At 37.4% G+C, this 18,910-nt stretch overlaps 2 protein-coding genes across 2 annotated transcripts; both read left to right on the forward strand.

The window, feature by feature from the left end:
- Window positions 1-8,830: 8,830 nt before the first annotated feature.
- Window positions 8,831-14,643, forward strand: LOC107560419 (solute carrier family 25 member 43). The gene is made up of 5 exons (XM_016244603.1): window positions 8,831-9,270; window positions 11,684-11,925; window positions 12,107-12,279; window positions 12,990-13,124; window positions 13,438-14,643. The coding sequence occupies exons 1-5, from the start codon at window positions 8,999-9,001 to the stop codon at window positions 13,642-13,644; spliced, it is 1,029 nt and encodes a 342-aa protein (XP_016100089.1). The 5' UTR covers window positions 8,831-8,998; the 3' UTR covers window positions 13,645-14,643.
- A 396-nt stretch (window positions 14,644-15,039) lies between these two features.
- On the forward strand, window positions 15,040-17,424 carry LOC107560428 (ADP/ATP translocase 3). The gene is made up of 4 exons (XM_016244614.1): window positions 15,040-15,251; window positions 16,183-16,669; window positions 16,750-16,890; window positions 16,971-17,424. Exons 1-4 carry the CDS (start codon window positions 15,141-15,143, stop codon window positions 17,126-17,128), a joined length of 897 nt encoding a protein of 298 aa, XP_016100100.1. The 5' UTR covers window positions 15,040-15,140; the 3' UTR covers window positions 17,129-17,424.
- The last annotated feature ends 1,486 nt before the right edge of the window (window positions 17,425-18,910 follow it).

The following is an 18,910-nucleotide window of genomic DNA, read 5'->3' on the forward strand; positions in this document are numbered from 1 at the left end:
AGACATTTCTTTGTTTCAAAATGTTGTCCATTGCTCAAAATACTGTACTAAGTAGTGTCCATCATAAATTACAAAATCTTTAGAAAAGAATCAAGGTCAAATCTACAGGCATTATGACAAACAAAAGCTAGTTTTGTGGTGAATCATATAAATGTTTTTTATATTTGTCATTGTAACTAAATGTTGTTGTGTGAGCTTGTAAAGTTGTTCAGCAACCCTTTGTGACCCAACAATACACAGAGTGATGCACAAACATCACGTAAGTTAAATTGATTTATATCAAAAGCGAGCTAAATAAATTTGTTTTCTTATGCAGCGATCAGCTGTGCGAGTGTCACATTTGTGCAGCTGTCCCCATGTTTACACTCACGATGGATGACTGACAGTGAAAGCTTGTAATCGTGGATGTGGTAAGTTATGTAACTTGCAGAAGCAATAATATTTTTTTAAATCCTTCAATGTACAGTCTTTATTTTATCTATAAACTGATTGGCATTTATAACCATAGTTGAATCTGATTGGTACAAAACAATACATCAAATGTGAATACAACAGAAATGCACTGTATTCTTCTAAAACATTCCAACTGTGACCCTGGCTGTTGACGGGAACGTCTGTGTGTATGAAGACACAGCTAACGTGAAAGGAAACGAAAAACAACAATGGCAACAATGAGTAACAGACTGACCCTTTTGCTGAATCAGTCCTATTGGCTCCTCTGTTTGAGCACAACTCCCACAAATAAGAATGAACCTGTTTGTCTTTCCTGGGATCGGTAAACATCCTCAACACAAACGGCAGTGTGAGAGAAGAAAGTCACACCGCCAGGGCAGCTGCACTCTCTCTGTATGTGTCTTTTGATGTCTGTAGGAGGGAACTGATAATGAAGGCTCTTACGTCTTAATTCTTTTAATTGTCGCTGGGCCATGAACAGGAATTAGACTTAATACTTAAGACTGAAATCTTAATATAAATATTTTATTTTATCTAAACATTTTCTAAATCTCTTGTCATGGTGGTTAGTCCACCAAAGATTTGATCTGATTCATCCATCCATTCATCTTCCAATCCACTTGTCCTGGAGGAATGGTCAGTCCATCACAGATTTTTATTTTATTCTATTCTATTCTATTTCATTTCATTTCATTATTCATACATTCATTCATTTTCCTGAATGGATGACCAGTCCATTTCATTTCATTTTATTTTATTTTACAAATCGCTTGTCCTCAACTGATGACCAGTCCATAACTAATTTTATTTTATTTTTAACCTTTTTTTTATTAATACAAAGCATGTTTTGCTTGTAATCTTTAAGTGTGTGGAATGAAAGAGTGCATTGTCATCAAAAGAGTAAAGTCGTTGCTTGATTATTCATCACTGATGTAATTTACATGTATGACCTCTCTTTCCTGTCACTATATAACGTGTGCAAGACAATATACATAATTATATACATGTGTACTCACAGATATCCACTATAACATCCTGCATCCTTCTCTTAACATGCACACTTACTGACCTGGTGCAGGTGCAGTGAATATTACAGCTCTGTTGCTAGGAGGACCAATCAAAGCACATTAACTCCACAGGCAGTTCCCCAAATCTTAATCAACACAGACCCCCCTCCTCCCCTGGCCAGACAGCCAGGCATCTGTTACAGGCTGCAGCATGCACCCCCAGACTTCAGGCTCTGTCTGGCATCCACATGCAGGCCCTAAATCAGTGCTAGGGAGCACACAGACGCAGCCCACCCCCGCTATGCTTTAGTTTGACATTCAAGTGTCACTTTAACAATCTTCAGCCATCAAATTGGGCAAATGTATTTAAAATATATGATGTATTTGATTCAGTGTGCTGTTTTGGTGAAGCATGTTCTCACTTTGCCCTTAAGTTCTGGCAAAGTTGATTTTGCTAAAAGGGAAGTTAGATTATTTCCATTAGGTAAATGGAAACATGATCTCCAATGTTTTAAGGTATAAATAATGCTCTCTACTCATCCATAACATATCTAATATAAATCTAAAGTACTTTGCTCAGTGAGGCAAGTGTACTGTGTTAAATTTTCACTCCACTTCACTCCAAAGCGAAATGGCTAACTGCCCATCTGCCATTCCTCCTGTAGCTATCTGGCTCTCCTTGCAGACATCACTCTGGGGCTGTGTGTACTTGTTTGTACCTGTCATGTGGGCCTGCTTGTCCACTCAGCATGCCACTTGGTAACATCTTATCAGTTTCTTAAAGATCAAAGACCCATGGTGATCTTTATCAGCCGATATACCTCCCCTCCTTCTTCACTCGGCCTCCATCAAAGTACTAAAACAGTGTATACCATGCCTTTAAGCACTTTGGCCTTTCCTCTTCTTATCAACAGAGAATGGGTTTCATTCTTCACAGTCCAATAAGGCCTTGGAACAAGAGAAAGAGACCAGACTGACCTGTATCTTCACAGTTACATAGAAGAGCCCATTAGGGTTAAGGGGGGTTAATTCAACATAGTAAATCTGAGCATGTTATGTAAACTCTCAGTCACTCTGTGAAGTGATTCATGTAACTTATTATTTATTATGCCTATAAATCTGATGACTTTTCTTGTGATCTTTCTCCTTAGCTGATTTTCATCCAATCTTGTATAATTTTTCTACCATTAGAATTTCAGCTGAATAGAACTCATACATTTATGATTGTTTCTTTTTTTCCTTTTTTCCTACTTTTATTCCCCGGTAGGTCCTCAAGTGTATTTCAAAGTCAGCCTGACTGAACATTTATGCATTTATGGATGTCCAGACAGCGCAGACGGTCTAGGGGTAAGTTACCAAAGTCACGACCTTGCCCTGACCTGGGTTAAGGAAGTGGTCATGCAGCTCAGGACAAAGCTGTGGAGGAGAGAGACTGAGAGACCAGGCGGTCGTGCCTGAACAATAGTCACCGCACATTCAGCCTGTGAGTTACACAAAGGCCAGAGCTGCCCCCTTCACCCTAGTCACACCTCACCATAGAGCTGGCATTTCACACTCCTCTGTGAACAGCCATTCAATCAAACTACTGTTTAACTTGTTTTTTTTGGGTCTTACTTTTTAAAATTGCTACATTGTCTGTGTTAACCCCTGGCACATACTGCTGTGTGTTTTTGGAAAAATGGTTTCTTACAATGGTTTTACAAGCCTATATTATGTACTGTTGTTTTAATTATGACTAAAGTAGCCTTTGACTAAAAGTATTCAGATGTAGCCAAGAAAAGCCAATAACGTTAACCATTTATTAAAGACATTATATTATGTTTAATATGAAGGTGTTAGATGGGTGTAGTTAATAGGTACACTATTAACAAGTTGAGTAAGATTTTTTTAATGTTACAAAGGCTTATAAAGGCTGAATTTATTTGGCCAAAAATACAGAAATAGTAAAATATTATTACAATGTAAAATTCCTGATAAATTTTCAGCATCCATTACGCCAGTCTTCAGTGTCACATGATCCTTCAGAAAGAATTGTAATATGCTGATTTGCTGCTCAAGAAACATTTTTTGTTATCATCAATGTTTAAAACAGCTGTGCTCTTTAATATTTTTGTGGAAACTGCGACGCATTTTTTTTTTTTTTTAATGAATAGAATATTCAAAAGAATGTCATTTATTTGAAATCTAAATCTTTTGTAATATTATAAAAACCTTTGCTGTGATTTGATCAATTTAATGCATGCGTACTAAATAAGAGTATTAATTTCTTCTTCTCCTTTTTTAAAATATCTTACTGACCCTAAACTTTTGAATGGCAAAATGGAAAATAATACAGAGTATAGAGTACTATGGTACATGCTGGTTTTGGAAGTACCATGGTACATGAATTTGAGCACCAGGGTATATTACAAAGTATCACAGTATTACCATGTGATACAAAAAAAAAATATATATATATATATATAATAAAAAAACTTGGTTGTTTTATTATTTATCTGTATCAGTACCGGACACTGCATAAGTCCCATTAAGACCACAGAGAGGCCCATATAACCAGGTCCTGGCACAGGCTGCAGCCGTGAGCAGAAGATGCTCATGGTTTCATGGGGCCGACTGCTCTGTAGGGAGTCAAAGGCCCTAAAAGATTCTTTGTCTGAGTCGAGTGCCCTACAGCAACACCTAAGAGGAGGACTCTACAAGCCCCCTCTCCTTGTTACTCAATGGACTACTCCACCCCATTACCTGTCCCGGCTCTGGATCAAGGTGTGGGGGCTGCATATCAAACAGTCTTGGACCTTTGATGTTCAGAGAAACACAAACACTGATCTGACCCGAGTCGTAACAGCTTATTTGTCCCCTTTAGTCATTCATAGGCTCCTTGTTGAATGTCTAAGCCTTCAAAGGCTCCTCTCTGTTGGTCTGGCTTACAGTAGCCATGCTGGCTTTGAGAGGCCTGTGACCCACTATGTCGAGGGTCTGGAGCGAGGCCATCTGGCTTCCTGCTAGATTTGATATTGATTTATTGGTTGTACATGTGAAGATAGGAGGACACCAGCTGCTAGGAGCCCCGGTCCATCTAGCACTTGCAAGCCTCTATAACTAAATGGCTCTCATGAAAGCTTCTCAGTGCTCGTAATTATTCTTCATGAGGAAATATTAACACTGACCTAAATTGCCTGTATCAGGAATTCCTAAACTTTTTTCTCAGCCAAACTCCTTTGATTTCCACCTCAAATTTAAAGTTAGTATTTCAATAACTTAACAACACATTTACATGTTCACAGTTCTCTAATTTCGGATAAGTCATATGACTTGTAGGTAAACAAATAAAGTATTTGAATAGTTATTTTATTTAAATATATTAATAAATATATATTACTTTAGTTATTTTATTAAAATATATGATATTTTCTAGTACTTTCTATATATATATATATATATATATATACATGATAGTAAATGGTGAATTTATTTAGAATAAAGCATTATTATTTTTCATTGTTTGTGTTTATTATAGTGTTTATTAGTATTATAGTGTTTATAGTGTTTATTATACTTAATCACTACAAAATATATTACGAAAAAATATTCTCTTTATAAAAATATTCCCTTTCTGTGGAGTGGATTAGTCAACTATCTGCCATATGCCAGGTGAACCAGGTGAAGAGTGTCAGATCAGCCTTTTCTTCCAGATTATCTACACATCCCCCTATCTTTCCCCCTTCCCACCTGGCAGTGGGCTGTGATGTGGCTGTGTTCTTGATAATGAGGTGAGAACTTTATTGCTCTTGTCTCTGGCCTGGCACCAGTTTGCAAGAGGAGGCCTGTCTCCAGTGTAGCACTGACTAACAAAGAGCGCCCTCTTTTGACACTTTACATTCACAACACATTATATCCTGCAGGCCCAGGATTGTGGAGGACCTCCAAATAGTTTACATTGGCTTTACATTATTTAAATAAACATATTCTATTGCAAAAACATTTAAGTGTTATTTGTGACCAGAAACTTTTTATAATAATATAGACTAAAGAGGGTTACAAAGAAAGGCTAGTTCAGAAACTATTGCATGAGTCAGTCTCTCGTCCTCCAGCACTCTATTTCAAAGCCAGGGATCAAGGGCAGACTTGCGCATGGCATACAGTGAATGACAATAGCTGTCCTCTCCGCTCGCAGCCCCCTAAAGTATAGAGAAGGGCAAGACAAAGGAGCTCTGGAAGTTCCCGGGTTAATAAGTCCAGGACACAAAGTCAGTGCGGGAGTCAGGAAGGGCACTGTGTGAATTCAAGAGGAAGTCAGTGCCCTATCCACTATAGTAGATGCAGATCACAGAGGAGGCGGGTGAGGATGGCTAACAGTGAATAAACAAAGGTGAGAACATGATTGAGAGACACATTAAAGGGGCCCGAGAAGATATTTGTGCCGTCTTGTCAAGTGGCTCGTCCACTAATGGATAAGATCCAGCACATGCGCACACTTCACACCTGATCTTTCATAAGTATCACTCCATTATCTTGTAATTGGAGCCGCATACATATGACTGAAAGATCAAAGGAGTCCTTCTTGTCACATACAAAGGAAGTTCCGGGACTTTTACTGCTTCTGAGGGCTGAAAATTCACTCATTCTCACTGCGGTCAGATCACAATGACAGTCAACGTGACTGTGACTATTGAATGTGTAAATATAGTAACTCCCAGAGGAGGCTGTTTACTGTTTCACCATTTATGCTGCAATATGACATATATGCTTAACTTAAACCTGGGTTAATTTGAGTGGTATGACTGTCAAATGTTGAATAATCCATCATTATGCAATGATAAAACATCTCTCGCACTGCTCTAAGCCATACATGACCCCCCCCCCAGCGCAATGCTGTGGCTCTTTTGAACAGACTGTCATTTCCTTCTCGGGGCACTGTTATTCCAGTAGCCTTTGTGAAAAAGCCAAGTGGCCCAGCTACAGACAGGAGGTGGGATCTTCACAGGCAGCTGAGGTTGTCGACTCAGCAGGGAAGGGAGGCGCACATGGCAGGGGGATACAGGCTGAAAACAAACACTAGCCCTAACAGGAAAGGAACTACAAGACCCTGCTGGGAAATTAGGGGGACTCGTGTGCTCATTTTCATACAACATGCCACAATGTGGCATCCTTTATTGTGTTTGTTGTCGTGAAGGGTTTGAAGGTATGACTGGCATGGAGTAGTTGTTTATGTAACTCACAGTTTGGTGGATTAGAAGATACTGACACAAAGAGAACACCCACAAAATCAGTATCTGCTTTGAAGATAAAACCTCACCCCCTTTTACATGTTTTTTTACTGAATACTTACTCCAAGTGATCAAATGAAGCCATAAGATTCATGAACAAGGCGAATTCCCCACTGAACTGATACAGATGCAGTTGGCAAATTCAACATTAAATGCAATAACCCTTAAGTAGTAAAACAATGCTTCTACTTTTATGCGTGAATTGCTCTGCTAATAACTATGTGAGGTTATGAATGCATTGAAATAATTACAACATATTATTAAACTAAACAATCTGAATAAAAATATATCCCACATGTGCTTTCCTTTGGTAATATTAATAGTACTTTACATACATCATTTCATCATAGCAGAGGTTAACAGCATATCTCATTTTTTATACATTCTGTGGTTTTGAGTAAAGACTGCCATCTGCTGGCTGTCTGACCAGCATATTTTGTCTGTTTGTTGAAAATATAGAAAGTATATATTTGTCAACGTCTTAAGTAAAGCAAAATATACAGTTATGAAAAGTAATACTTGTATATGCATACAAAGAAATGCATGTATTTTTATACTGAAATCAACAGTTAAACTGCATGCTGTTCAAGTTTAGTTTTCTATGTTTTTAAAGAACTGTCTTAGGCTAAATTTATTTGATCAGAAATACAGTAAAACCAGTAATATTGTAAACAGTAATATTGTGAAATATTATTACAATTGAAAATATATATATATTTTTTTTTTAAATGCAATTTCTTTTTGTAAAGCTAAATTTTCAGCAGCCATTACTCCAGTCCTCAGCGTCACATGATTATTCAGAAATTATTCTAATATGCTGATTACCTGCTCAAGAAACAATTCTTATTATTATTAATGTTGAAAACCGTTGTGCTGCTTAATATTTTGTGAAAACTGTGAGTTATGTCTTTCCGAATTATGTGATGAATAAAGTTCAATATTAGAGCATTTATTTGAAACAGCAATATTTTATAATGTTATAAATGTCTTTATTGTTGCTTTTGAATTTAATGCACTTTACTCAATAAAAGTATTACATTCTTTAAATAAATAAATAAATAAATCTTAGTGACCCCAAAGTTTTGAACTTAGGTGTATGTATGTTAAATAGTTGTTTCTGGCAAATATTCTATATAAAGAATGAAGTGAGTTCATTTTGCCTAATTCTAAATACATGTTATAAGTATAATGTGACCATTATACTTGAGAAGACTTGAGAAGAACACTGACCCAAAGACTACCGTGGACTATTATTGTACAGACTATTGTAATTTTTTATGTATTAGATAGCTGATTCATTATTCGTAATTTTGCAATTGGTCAACTTCAATTGAACAATTAAAGATTCAACAAACATAACTTGAATTCATTTTTTTGGCCAAGACTGCCATCGGCTGGTCATTTACTGTTACTTTTCTATTGCCACACTACAAAATAAAAATAATAAAATAAAAATAAAATAAATAAAAAATACCTGAACCTGTTATTTGGAAGGAAGAGGGATCGAACGGTTCTTTAAAAAATAAATTTCTATTTGCCCTGATTTAGAATATACTGTTCATAATGAATATTCATTGATCTATTTTATACTATAAAATAGTATATTTTATACTATTACACATTATTCAGATATCAATAGCGAACAGATAATAGATAGCTTATACATTGTGTGTACAAGGTATCGTGAGAAGAACAAAACACCAAATATGATGTAAAAAATGATTATGCTCATAATTCTATCCTGACTAATTAGGAGACTGAGTTCTGATGTTACCCATTTTTTTTCTGCTGGAATAACAGGCCTACATTCATCTCTCCTGTACATCCTGTTAGAAAAACATATCTTCATTTAATACATTTAGCTGTTTTCACCTGTTTTTATACAGTCTATGGTTTCACACACAGTGCACACTGTCAAAGGCTAAGAGGAGTGTGTTGACATGGTGTGGTGTTACATCAGATTTGTATTGGCCCCTAAAGCGAACAAAGAAAACACATTCAAATTAGTTTGTGGCTCTCTTGAAAAACCACGAGATAGTTTGTGGGATTTCTTTCCATCTATAGCTTGTTGACAGCTATTATGGCTTGATTTTGCATGCAACCAACCTTGCGCTTGCACTAACCACACCCCCCGCCTTCACCAAACGATCCACCGATGTGACTCGCCGCTGGAGGACTGTGTGATAAACAGAACCGTTAGTGTGTTCATTTTCATACGTTTCTTATTTCTCCTTTAACGGCTGGAGAAGAAAATCGGTTTTCTTATGAAGTATGGCCACAGTCAAAAAGGACGACCGTCTGACAAGTTCTCAAAGTCTAGTGTGCGTCGGGTTTGCCGGGGTTTTTAGCAAAACTGTAACGTCTCCTCTGGAAGTCGTGAAGATTTTGAGTCAAATAGGAACATTTCACTGTAAACGCGGCTTCATGCACAGCTTTGTTTTTATCTGTCAGAATGAGGGACTTCGAGCTTTTTGGAAGGGTAATATGGTTTCCTGTCTACGGTTGTTCCCCTACAGTGCCATACATTTAGCAACTTACAAAAAGTAAGTATTAGACATTTTTACTATTAAATAATGAATAGTTGATGATTAGCATTTATGTCTGATGCACGTATTGATGACTAAGATATGATAAACTTTTCGATCAGCTTTGATGGTAAACAAAGACAACCGGAAAGAAATGCATGTATTTTTATACTGAAATCAACAGTTAAACTGCATGCTGTTCAAGTTTAGTTTTCTATGTTTTTAAAGAACTGTCTTAGGCTAAATTTATTTGATCAGAAATACAGTAAAACCAGTAATATTGTAAACAGTAATATTGTGAAATATTATTACAATTGAAAATATATATATATTTTTTTTTTAAATGCAATTTCTTTTTGTAAAGCTAAATTTTCAGCAGCCATTACTCCAGTCCTCAGCGTCACATGATTATTCAGAAATTATTCTAATATGCTGATTACCTGCTCAAGAAACAATTCTTATTATTATTAATGTTGAAAACCGTTGTGCTGCTTAATATTTTGTGAAAACTGTGAGTTATGTCTTTCCGAATTATGTGATGAATAAAGTTCAATATTAGAGCATTTATTTGAAACTGCAATATTTTATAATGTTATAAATGTCTTTATTGTTGCTTTTGAATTTAATGCACTTTACTCAATAAAAGTATTACATTCTTTAAATAAATAAATCTTAGTGACCCCAAAGTTTTGAACTTAGGTGTATGTATGTTAAATAGTTGTTTCTGGCAAATATTCTATATAAAGAATGAAGTGAGTTCATTTTGCCTAATTCTAAATACATGTTATAAGTATAATGTGACCATTATACTCGAGAAGACTTGAGAAGAACACTGACCCAAAGACTACCGTGGACTATTATTGTACAGACTATTGTAATTTTTTATGTATTAGATAGCTGATTCATTATTCGTAATTTTGCAATTGGTCAACTTCAATTGAACAATTAAAGATTCAACAAACATAACTTGAATTCATTTTTTTGGCCAAGACTGCCATCGGCTGGTCATTTACTGTTACTTTTCTATTGCCACACTACAAAATAAAAATAATAAAATAAAAATAAAATAAATAAAAAATACCTGAACTTTGTTTTTATCTGTCAGAATGAGGGACTTCGAGCTTTTTGGAAGGGTAATATGGTTTCCTGTCTACGGTTGTTCCCCTACAGTGCCATACATTTAGCAACTTACAAAAAGTAAGTATTAGACATTTTTACTATTAAATAATGAATAGTTGATGATTAGCATTTACGTCTGATGCACGTATTGATGACTAAGATATGATAAACTTTTCGATCAGCTTTGATGGTAAACAAAGACAACCGGAAGTTGACGTATTCGCTTGATAGCCTTTGAAAGTTGAAGAGTAAATATAATTGAATTGTAAATCAGTTATATACTAGCAAGTGAGGACGCATTTAAGTATGCTTAAGAAGCTACATTTACGATAGATCGTTTAAAGAAATTATCATTTCAATTTCCCTTTTTGCTTTCATATTAGCTTAGCGTGTGTTACTTGTATAGCGGGGGTTTACATGAGTTCAACGTGACGTAACACATCACGCCTTCATTTCCTGACCAATCATGTAGCTCAGAAAACCGGCACGATGATGTGGGGCCATCCTGAAGCTGCAGTGGGCGTGGCCTTAATTCTGTGCATTCATAAAATGAATTTAGCAACGCCCATCAGAGGGGGCTTTTTAGAAGTACTTGTACACTGGTCACGAGTATTTTCGGTATTTTCACGTGCTGCAGGGGTTAACGGAGACACCGGAAAAAGACCCGTACATAGTGTTCCAGTATTCCAGGAAAAAGAGGGCGTATTCCGACCTGTTTTGTTCCTATGAAAAGAACATGTGTATAAAATACAGTAAACAGTAATATTGTAAAACATGGATCAAATGTAAATGAGCAGTTTACTATTTTAATATATTTTAAAATGTCATTTATTTCTGTGATGGCAATGCTGAATTTTCTGCAGCTATTACTCCAGACTTTACTGTCACATGATCCTTCAGAAATCATTCTCATACGCTGATTCTAATATGCTGATAACCTTTTTGGTTGGTAAATAAATAAATAATAGACAAACTGATGTCCTTTTCCGTTAAGCTTATGTACATTTCCTTCAACCTTAAGACACAACGTAATGCACAATTCAAAATGTGGGTAAAATACCTGTGAAATTGCAATAGAGTAAATTCCTGCATATTAACACATTACAGTTTATATGTTATAAGTTTATTAAGTTAAAGCATTTAACTAAATTGTAGCTTGTAGATAATTAGGTTTTAAATATCAGATGTATCTGGTAGATATGACTGGTACTCTAAACTTGTCGAAAATGCTTTATACTCTAAAAGTTCTGTGGTAATGATATTCTGCTATATTGCAATATCACAACTATTAATTTCATTCTATTTTTGGCAGTATTGTCCACCTTCACATTGATGAACAGGGTGATATCTCGCAATGGAGAGCCATAGTAGCTGGCGGGCTGGCAGGCATATCTGCCGCTCTAGCAACATATCCACTGGAGGTGGTTGAAACCAGACTTATTGCTCAGAATTGCCAAGAACCAACGTACAGAGGGTTGCTGCATTCTCTCTCCATCATCTACAGAAATGAAGGACTTCAGGCTCTCTACAGAGGCTTTTCACTCACAGTGTTAGGTATGTATTATTAGTAGAGCCTGTTTACGCCTCAGAACCTTCAAATTAAGGTAAACCTGCATTTAATAACATCAAAACCAAGCTAAAACCTTTTAATTAATAATATTACTTAAATTCTGGATCTCTCACAATTCTGCTTGAAAAGTGAATGGAACTTAATGTTTGGATTACTGTGGAATAGGGGCCGTTCCCTTCTCTGTTGGCTGCTATGCGGTGTATGTCAATTTGGATAAGATGTGGCAGGAGCGTCATGTTCGCTTCACGTCTTTGCAGAACTTCATCAATGGCTGTCTTGCAGCAGGAGTCGCTCAGACTCTCTCCTTCCCCTTTGAAACTGTTAAAAAGAAGATGCAGGTGAGAATCTTTGAGACATACTGCTGTAGTGCCAGTAATAATACCAGTGTCACAGAGTTAGAGCCTCCCTAAATTTGTAAAAAAATTCATACCTTTTTAACTTGGCTGTGGCCCCTTTGTTCATTTATGCTAAGGATGAAACATTAAAATGTTTGAAAGAAACTTTGAGTTCTGAATAGTCTTTGCAACAGGTCATACAGAACAATGCAGGACACCATTCTGAAGGACACAAGGCCCTGCAGCAGCTGAGAATGTACATAGTGTCCAGCGTCTGTCTATGCCAAAGATAAATTGTCTAAAGATAGTTGACCTCTCACATACAATACACATAATGGTGTATCTGATCTGGTTCCTTTATGCATTGTTTTGCTAAACTAGAAACAAAAAGTTCTTCTTTTTCTGCTTTTATAAGTTAAATTGCAATGTCAGGAATAAACCTTCCAAAGCTGCTAAATGTTCTGAGACTTTCAGTTTGATGCTAAACAAAGTCTCTATAGACACAGTGAACAGGGCAGTCAGTTGTTACTGGAAAACAAATGCACATGAATTGAATAAAAACCATGTCTTATTTAGTCATCTACACTATGCATTGATTTGATGCAACTTATTCCTGTTTATAAAGAACAGTGTCAGTATTCTCTTATGGAATCCTATGCAAGTACGCACTTGAATCTTAATAATCAGCAATATTGCTCCAATCTTTACTCTAGGCCCAGAGTCTTCTTTTGCCCCATTGTGGAGGAGTTGATGTCCATTTTAATGGAATGATAGACTGCTTCAGACAGGTCATCAAGAACAAGAGCGTCATGGCTCTTTGGAGTGGCCTTACAGCCAACATGGTGAAGGTGACGTTTGTTTTATTTGTTTATGCGATGACAGAGATAAAAAATAATCCAAGCACTGTATGTTTTCTGTGTAAATGGTCCTACAACGTTTCATAAAAAAAACTCACAGGGTTGTATTGTAACATATTTCTTCAACAACAGTCTGTTCCTTGCACTATATTTAATTAATACAACAAATTGAGTTTCTTGAGCTGCCTCTGCATGAAATAGCATGCTTAAATATTTTTAATTGGTATTTATGGAAACACCTTATATAAATAATTTCATTTCAACTTCCTTGTTACTAATATTATTTTTTATTTTGACATTACAGATTGTCCCATATTTCGGCTTGCTTTTCAGTTGCTTTGAGATGTCTAAGCAAGTCTGCCTTTACCGGAATGGCTACATAATTTCTCCACTAAGCTACAAGCTTAAACCGGGCGTGGACCAGAGCCTGGGCCCATATGAACTACAGGAGTTTAAGCGCTACCTGAGAAACAGAAAATCACAGAGTTCATCCATAGGAAACCGCTGGTAACTAATCCAACAGGAGTTATCAGTAATAAACAAAACTCTGAGAAGTGTTTATATAGATAATGATAATGAGTATTAGGTGTTTGTACTGCTGGAAGGCACAATGCATTATTCACAGATGTACCTCTTAGTGTATTTAAATTCCAATAGGCATTTTAAGGATTGCATATGCATACTTAAAGCAAGTCCATTACGTACATTCTACAGTACCTCAAACACATCAGACTCACCCTTAAATGAAAGTTGTGCACCTAAGCGGCGGTATTAAAGGTGCCCTTTCATTTCAACATTATGACATTTATTGCTTTTAGCTTTACACTCCACTGAAAGAGTATTTTTAAGAACTGCGGAAATGTAAAACCTTTGTTTTAATCACTTCTCAGGAAATATGTTGAACATCATTTCAGCAGTATAGAGAAATGCCTTTTTTTAAACAAAGTATTAAATCTTTTACTGAATTTTAACTCTTGGGCCTTTTAAAAAGGTCTTCTGTTATTTATAAACCACATGCAACTTAGGTCATATTGTGGTGCAATTTTTGCGATTTTGAATCTGCATTGAAATGTAATGAGAGATATATATATACATCCTGCTGATCTGGATACGTGGTAACTCAGTCACCATCTTCGATTTAGCTGTGAAAAGAACTATATTTGTTAAAGATTACATCTTTAAGCACATTGTAAAAAATTAAGAAGTATAAGCAATAAACGTATCTTAGTCCTTATTGTCAACTTATTGTGTTATTCATCATATCTTATTATCCGTTCATTGTTATATAATACAAACAAAATTGAATTGCATTTGTAGAGATGGTAGTGATGCAGGCAGTATTGATTTTTTTTTATTGCCTTGTGTAGTCACATGTTCCCAAATCACTTGCTTTGCCTCAGTCAAAAGTCATGTGAAGGACTTTGTACTGACATGTTGGCCCTTTTTCTCTTACACACATGCCCTTGGAGATCATTAACTAAAGACAGTCAGCGATCAAGCTAGTGACAAACATGCATGCTATGTCACCTTGGAGAACTGCTTCTTGGTTTGACAGCTGAAACGAAAAACTGGACAATGCTGATCCTCTTGCTGTACTGAATTGTCAGTGTGCATCACAAACAGTGCAAAAAAGTATGTTTTTGTTCTGTTTTAAAAATTATTATCATGAATTACTGACTTCATGGAAACATTTTTCTAAGTTTTAAAAACTTCCTGTTGTCATTTACGCTTTCCACCTTGAGAAGGCTTAAGGTTACCTTTCTAACTTTGAGCCATTCATCTCGGTCATCATAAAAGGGCCCCGCCTCCTGGAATCTGTGACGTTTAGTCGACAGTCCAATCGAATCTTAGAAGCCTTGGGTACGTTATCTCTCGCGAGACGAACCTTTTTAAAATCTCTTCTCAACTTTTCATTCGGCCATTTCGAATCAGCCGGCATTCCACGCTAGTCCTGTGGCAGAGCGGGCTAGACCTCTTCAAGCGACACCTCTCCAAGAACATCCGACAATGAATGAGACCGCTATCTCCTTCGCCAAGGACTTCTTGGCCGGTGGTATTGCCGCTGCTATCTCTAAAACCGCCGTAGCCCCCATCGAGAGAGTCAAGCTGCTGCTTCAGGTACGCAGTTATATATCGCATAATGGACTAAAATGTGAATACAACCAGCACAGTGTAATCCTAGAAGATTTTATGGTTCAAAGCATTTTCAGATTTTAATCTGCGATTTTTTTTTTTCAATTAACGTTTCCTGTTCAATTGATCATTGAACGGAGAGCTTCTAACGAAACGGTGAACCTCTTTACTAAACGAGAATCTTGATATTTCTGAGTAAAGTAGACTTTGAGCCGTTTAAAATCAAGCTGGTCGTCAAATAATGTTAATAGATCGACTAGGCCTTGAGTGCTCCGTAACCTTTCCCAACCCTCCTCGAGAGAACTTTAGAAATGCCTCAACCACTGACCAGTGAGTGACCAAACGACTGGAAGTTAACCGAGCTGGATGTTGTTTTTTTTTTTTTTTTGCTTTTGTAGGGATTTGGAAAGACGTATTTTTATTTCTTTTAAAACACTTCGTTGAAACACGGTAAACCGGCATCCTTACTGATCTCGCCAAGGTCGCGAGAAGGGGAGGCCTTTATTGCTAGCTTGCAAGCTAAGGCTCGCGTCCTAGAACGTCGAAGTCCCACAGCTATTGTTTAATAGGACGCGATGTTTTATGGACGTATCATATACTAACATTGATTTAATGTTGCATACTTCTAGTTTTCACACCCTTTTACAATTTGTTTTTGCGGACAATTTTACGGAAACCACCTACCGGAAGATATCGCTTATTTTGCCGGCTTTTTCGTTTCGCATAATCACGTGGTGTTCGTGGATCCTCTTTGGTTTTGTTCTATAAAGAGGAAAATGGTTTTAAACTATTTAACACTAAATTCAGTTTGGGAAATGTGTAATCTTGGAGACTTCAACTAGTCTATTTCAATCACTGTTTTCCATTGCATTGCCTTTCATTGTGTGCATTCATAGATTTTCTTCTGTGTTTACAGGTGCAACATGCTAGCAAACAGATTACAGCGGATATGCAGTACAAGGGCATTATCGACTGCGTGGTGCGTATTCCCAAGGAGCAGGGCTTCCTGTCGTTCTGGAGAGGAAACTTGGCAAACGTCATCAGATACTTCCCCACCCAGGCCCTCAACTTTGCTTTTAAGGACAAGTACAAGAAGATCTTCCTCGATGGCGTAGACAAGCACACTCAGTTCTGGAGGTACTTCGCTGGTAACCTGGCCTCAGGTGGTGCTGCTGGTGCCACATCCCTCTGCTTCGTCTACCCCCTCGACTTCGCAAGAACACGTCTGGCCGCTGATGTCGGCAAGGCTGGAGCAGAAAGAGAGTTCAGCGGCTTGGGTAACTGCTTGGTAAAGATCTCCAAGTCTGATGGCATCAAAGGTCTGTACCAGGGCTTCAATGTGTCCGTGCAGGGTATCATCATTTACAGAGCCGCCTACTTCGGCATCTATGACACAGCCAAGGGTGAGTCCACATTGCGTTTGAGGTATCATCGTCAATGTGTGCCATTGCTGCATTCACTACATTTGCTCTTTTGTCTTTAGGTATGCTGCCAGATCCCAAAAACACCCACATTGTTGTCAGCTGGATGATCGCTCAGTCTGTGACTGCTGTTGCTGGTCTTGCATCCTACCCCTTCGATACAGTCCGTCGTCGTATGATGATGCAGTCTGGACGCAAAGGAGGTCAGTTACCGCTTTTAAGATGTTTCCAATACAAGTTGACAAGTTAAAGCAGTGGATTGATCACTTTTCTTTTGTTGCAGCCGATATCATGTACAGTGGCACAATTGACTGCTGGAAGAAGATCTCGCGTGATGAGGGCGGCAAGGCTTTCTTCAAGGGAGCCTGGTCCAATGTTCTCAGAGGCATGGGTGGTGCCTTTGTGCTGGTCTTGTATGATGAGCTGAAGAAGGTCATTTAAGTGTTTCCTGGCCACCATTCAATGTGAGATGTTTTACTGTAACATATCTTGGACATTTGGAAGGACTCTCAAATTCCGCCTTATTTATAGGGACCAACTAGTACGTCTGTACTAGTTGAACTGGGGAAATTGTTTTTGCAGTTTTCTTTTGCCCCCGTTTATCTTTTTTCTTTTTGTTCCCCTCACCTCACTGTCATTCCCAGAAAGAAAGAATGCCAGGTACCAAAATCTACCTGTTTTCCAGCTGGTCTGTTTTTAGTCAATGCATCAATAAAGACCCACTGAATGAACCTACACCATAACTTCCTGTGGTGTTTCTTTGTTTTTTTTTGTTTGTTTCTACCTTTTATATCTTGTGATTCTGCCATTTGGATGGCTTCCGCCCTGTTCCTAAATTCTAACACTCCGTCCCCACCCTTTAAAAATGCCAGCAAACTGAACTAGCAGAATGATTCACAGGCATGGAGCCTTTTTTTGCAGCTTTGAGAGTCTTGGTTTGTCAGAAATTGGTGTGATTTTTCCTAAGGCAGTCAGGATAGTAGGTGCGTGTTTTTACATGGTATTAAAACAAATCAAGTCACCTTTATTTATATAGCACTTTATACAATACAGACTTGTGTTAAACAGGAAAAAAGTGCTGATAATGCAAGAGGACGAAAAGTCAGTTTCAGTTAAAGTCTGATCAAATCATTATTTCACCTTCAAACTGCACCGCAGAGAGTTGTCACTTGGAAGTGTCTAAGTGTTTATTCAGATGCTAGACTTCTCGCATGCCTTTAAGCATGTTCCTGAGTGTCAGGCAGCATTTATTTTCTTAAGATGCAACCTCATACCCTGTTGGCCTTCCAGAGTTGTGCTCGAGTCTGAGCCAAAGACAGCTGAGGGGACACTTGTGCCCCTCAATGTAATCTATTCCTGCAAGACTTAAGATTTGTTTTGTTTCTGTATACTTAAATCTCATCTCAAAATTTGTATGAATTTGTGCATCTGCATTTTTACAATTGTGGTGATTTAGATATTCCTTACTCAAGTCCTCGCAGACTGAAGAGTCAAATATGTGCGAAACAAGTTGAGCTTAAAGCCAATAGAGGAATCCCATGAAAGATATTGAAGGGAAAAATGTCTTAACGCTTGTGCTTTGGTCCATAGGTTGCAGGTGACCTGATAACATTTGAGGCATGAATGAAACTGAAGGTTTATAATGGCTGCAAGGCTAATGGCTCTTTTCTAGTGTAATCCAGTATGTTGGAAAAGGCGGCTTGTGTGTGACCTCTTAGCAGATATCAAGCTAGTCGTAAATCAGCACACTAATCCGTCCTTGCATCACCTTCACTTCAAGCATGGCGTGTTCCCTAGCAGGGTATTACAGAATGTTCAGCAGGGATAAATAGTGGATGGTGGTGGTGATACAACCCTGAGCTACTTAAAAATAAAAAGTGTTCGGTTTCATAATATACTTAAATTGTGTGTGACGAAGACCTTTTGATTGCTTGATACTATACTATCACAGGTATACATGTATCAGGATTAATAAATAATTTGGGAATAATATAGTTTTAATTAGCAATGTAAGTATCACGAGTAATAAACAATGATATGAATTGTGCACATCGTATGAATTTGCCAGCTGTCCTGCTAACTCTTTTGTCACTCACTGCTCGGTGAGAAATATCCCAATGTTCCCTAGCAGGGTATTACAGAATGTTCAGCAGGGATAAATAGTGGATGGTGGTGGTGATACAACCCTGAGCTACTTAAAAATAAAAAAGTGTTCGGTTTCAT

The sequence above is a fragment of the Sinocyclocheilus grahami genome, unplaced genomic scaffold, assembly GCF_001515645.1.
Source record: "Sinocyclocheilus grahami isolate Dianchi unplaced genomic scaffold, SAMN03320097.WGS_v1.1 scaffold23.1, whole genome shotgun sequence".
NCBI classification, from domain to species: domain Eukaryota; kingdom Metazoa; phylum Chordata; class Actinopteri; order Cypriniformes; family Cyprinidae; genus Sinocyclocheilus; species Sinocyclocheilus grahami.

Bases quoted from the DNA above. Each gene is read 5' to 3' on its own strand.
- LOC107560419 (XM_016244603.1), top strand. From the start codon at position 8,999: ATGGCCACAGTCAAAAAGGACGACCGTCTGACAAGTTCTCAAAGTCTA. The intron at 9,271-11,683 runs GTAAGTATTAGA...TATTTTTGGCAG, and splicing joins CATTTAGCAACTTACAAAAA to TATTGTCCACCTTCACATTG. The intron at 12,280-12,989 runs GTGAGAATCTTT...TCTTTACTCTAG, and splicing joins CTGTTAAAAAGAAGATGCAG to GCCCAGAGTCTTCTTTTGCC.
- LOC107560428 (XM_016244614.1), top strand. From the start codon at position 15,141: ATGAATGAGACCGCTATCTCCTTCGCCAAGGACTTCTTGGCCGGTGGT. The intron at 15,252-16,182 runs GTACGCAGTTAT...CTGTGTTTACAG, and splicing joins GAGTCAAGCTGCTGCTTCAG to GTGCAACATGCTAGCAAACA. The intron at 16,891-16,970 runs GTCAGTTACCGC...CTTTTGTTGCAG, and splicing joins GCAGTCTGGACGCAAAGGAG to CCGATATCATGTACAGTGGC.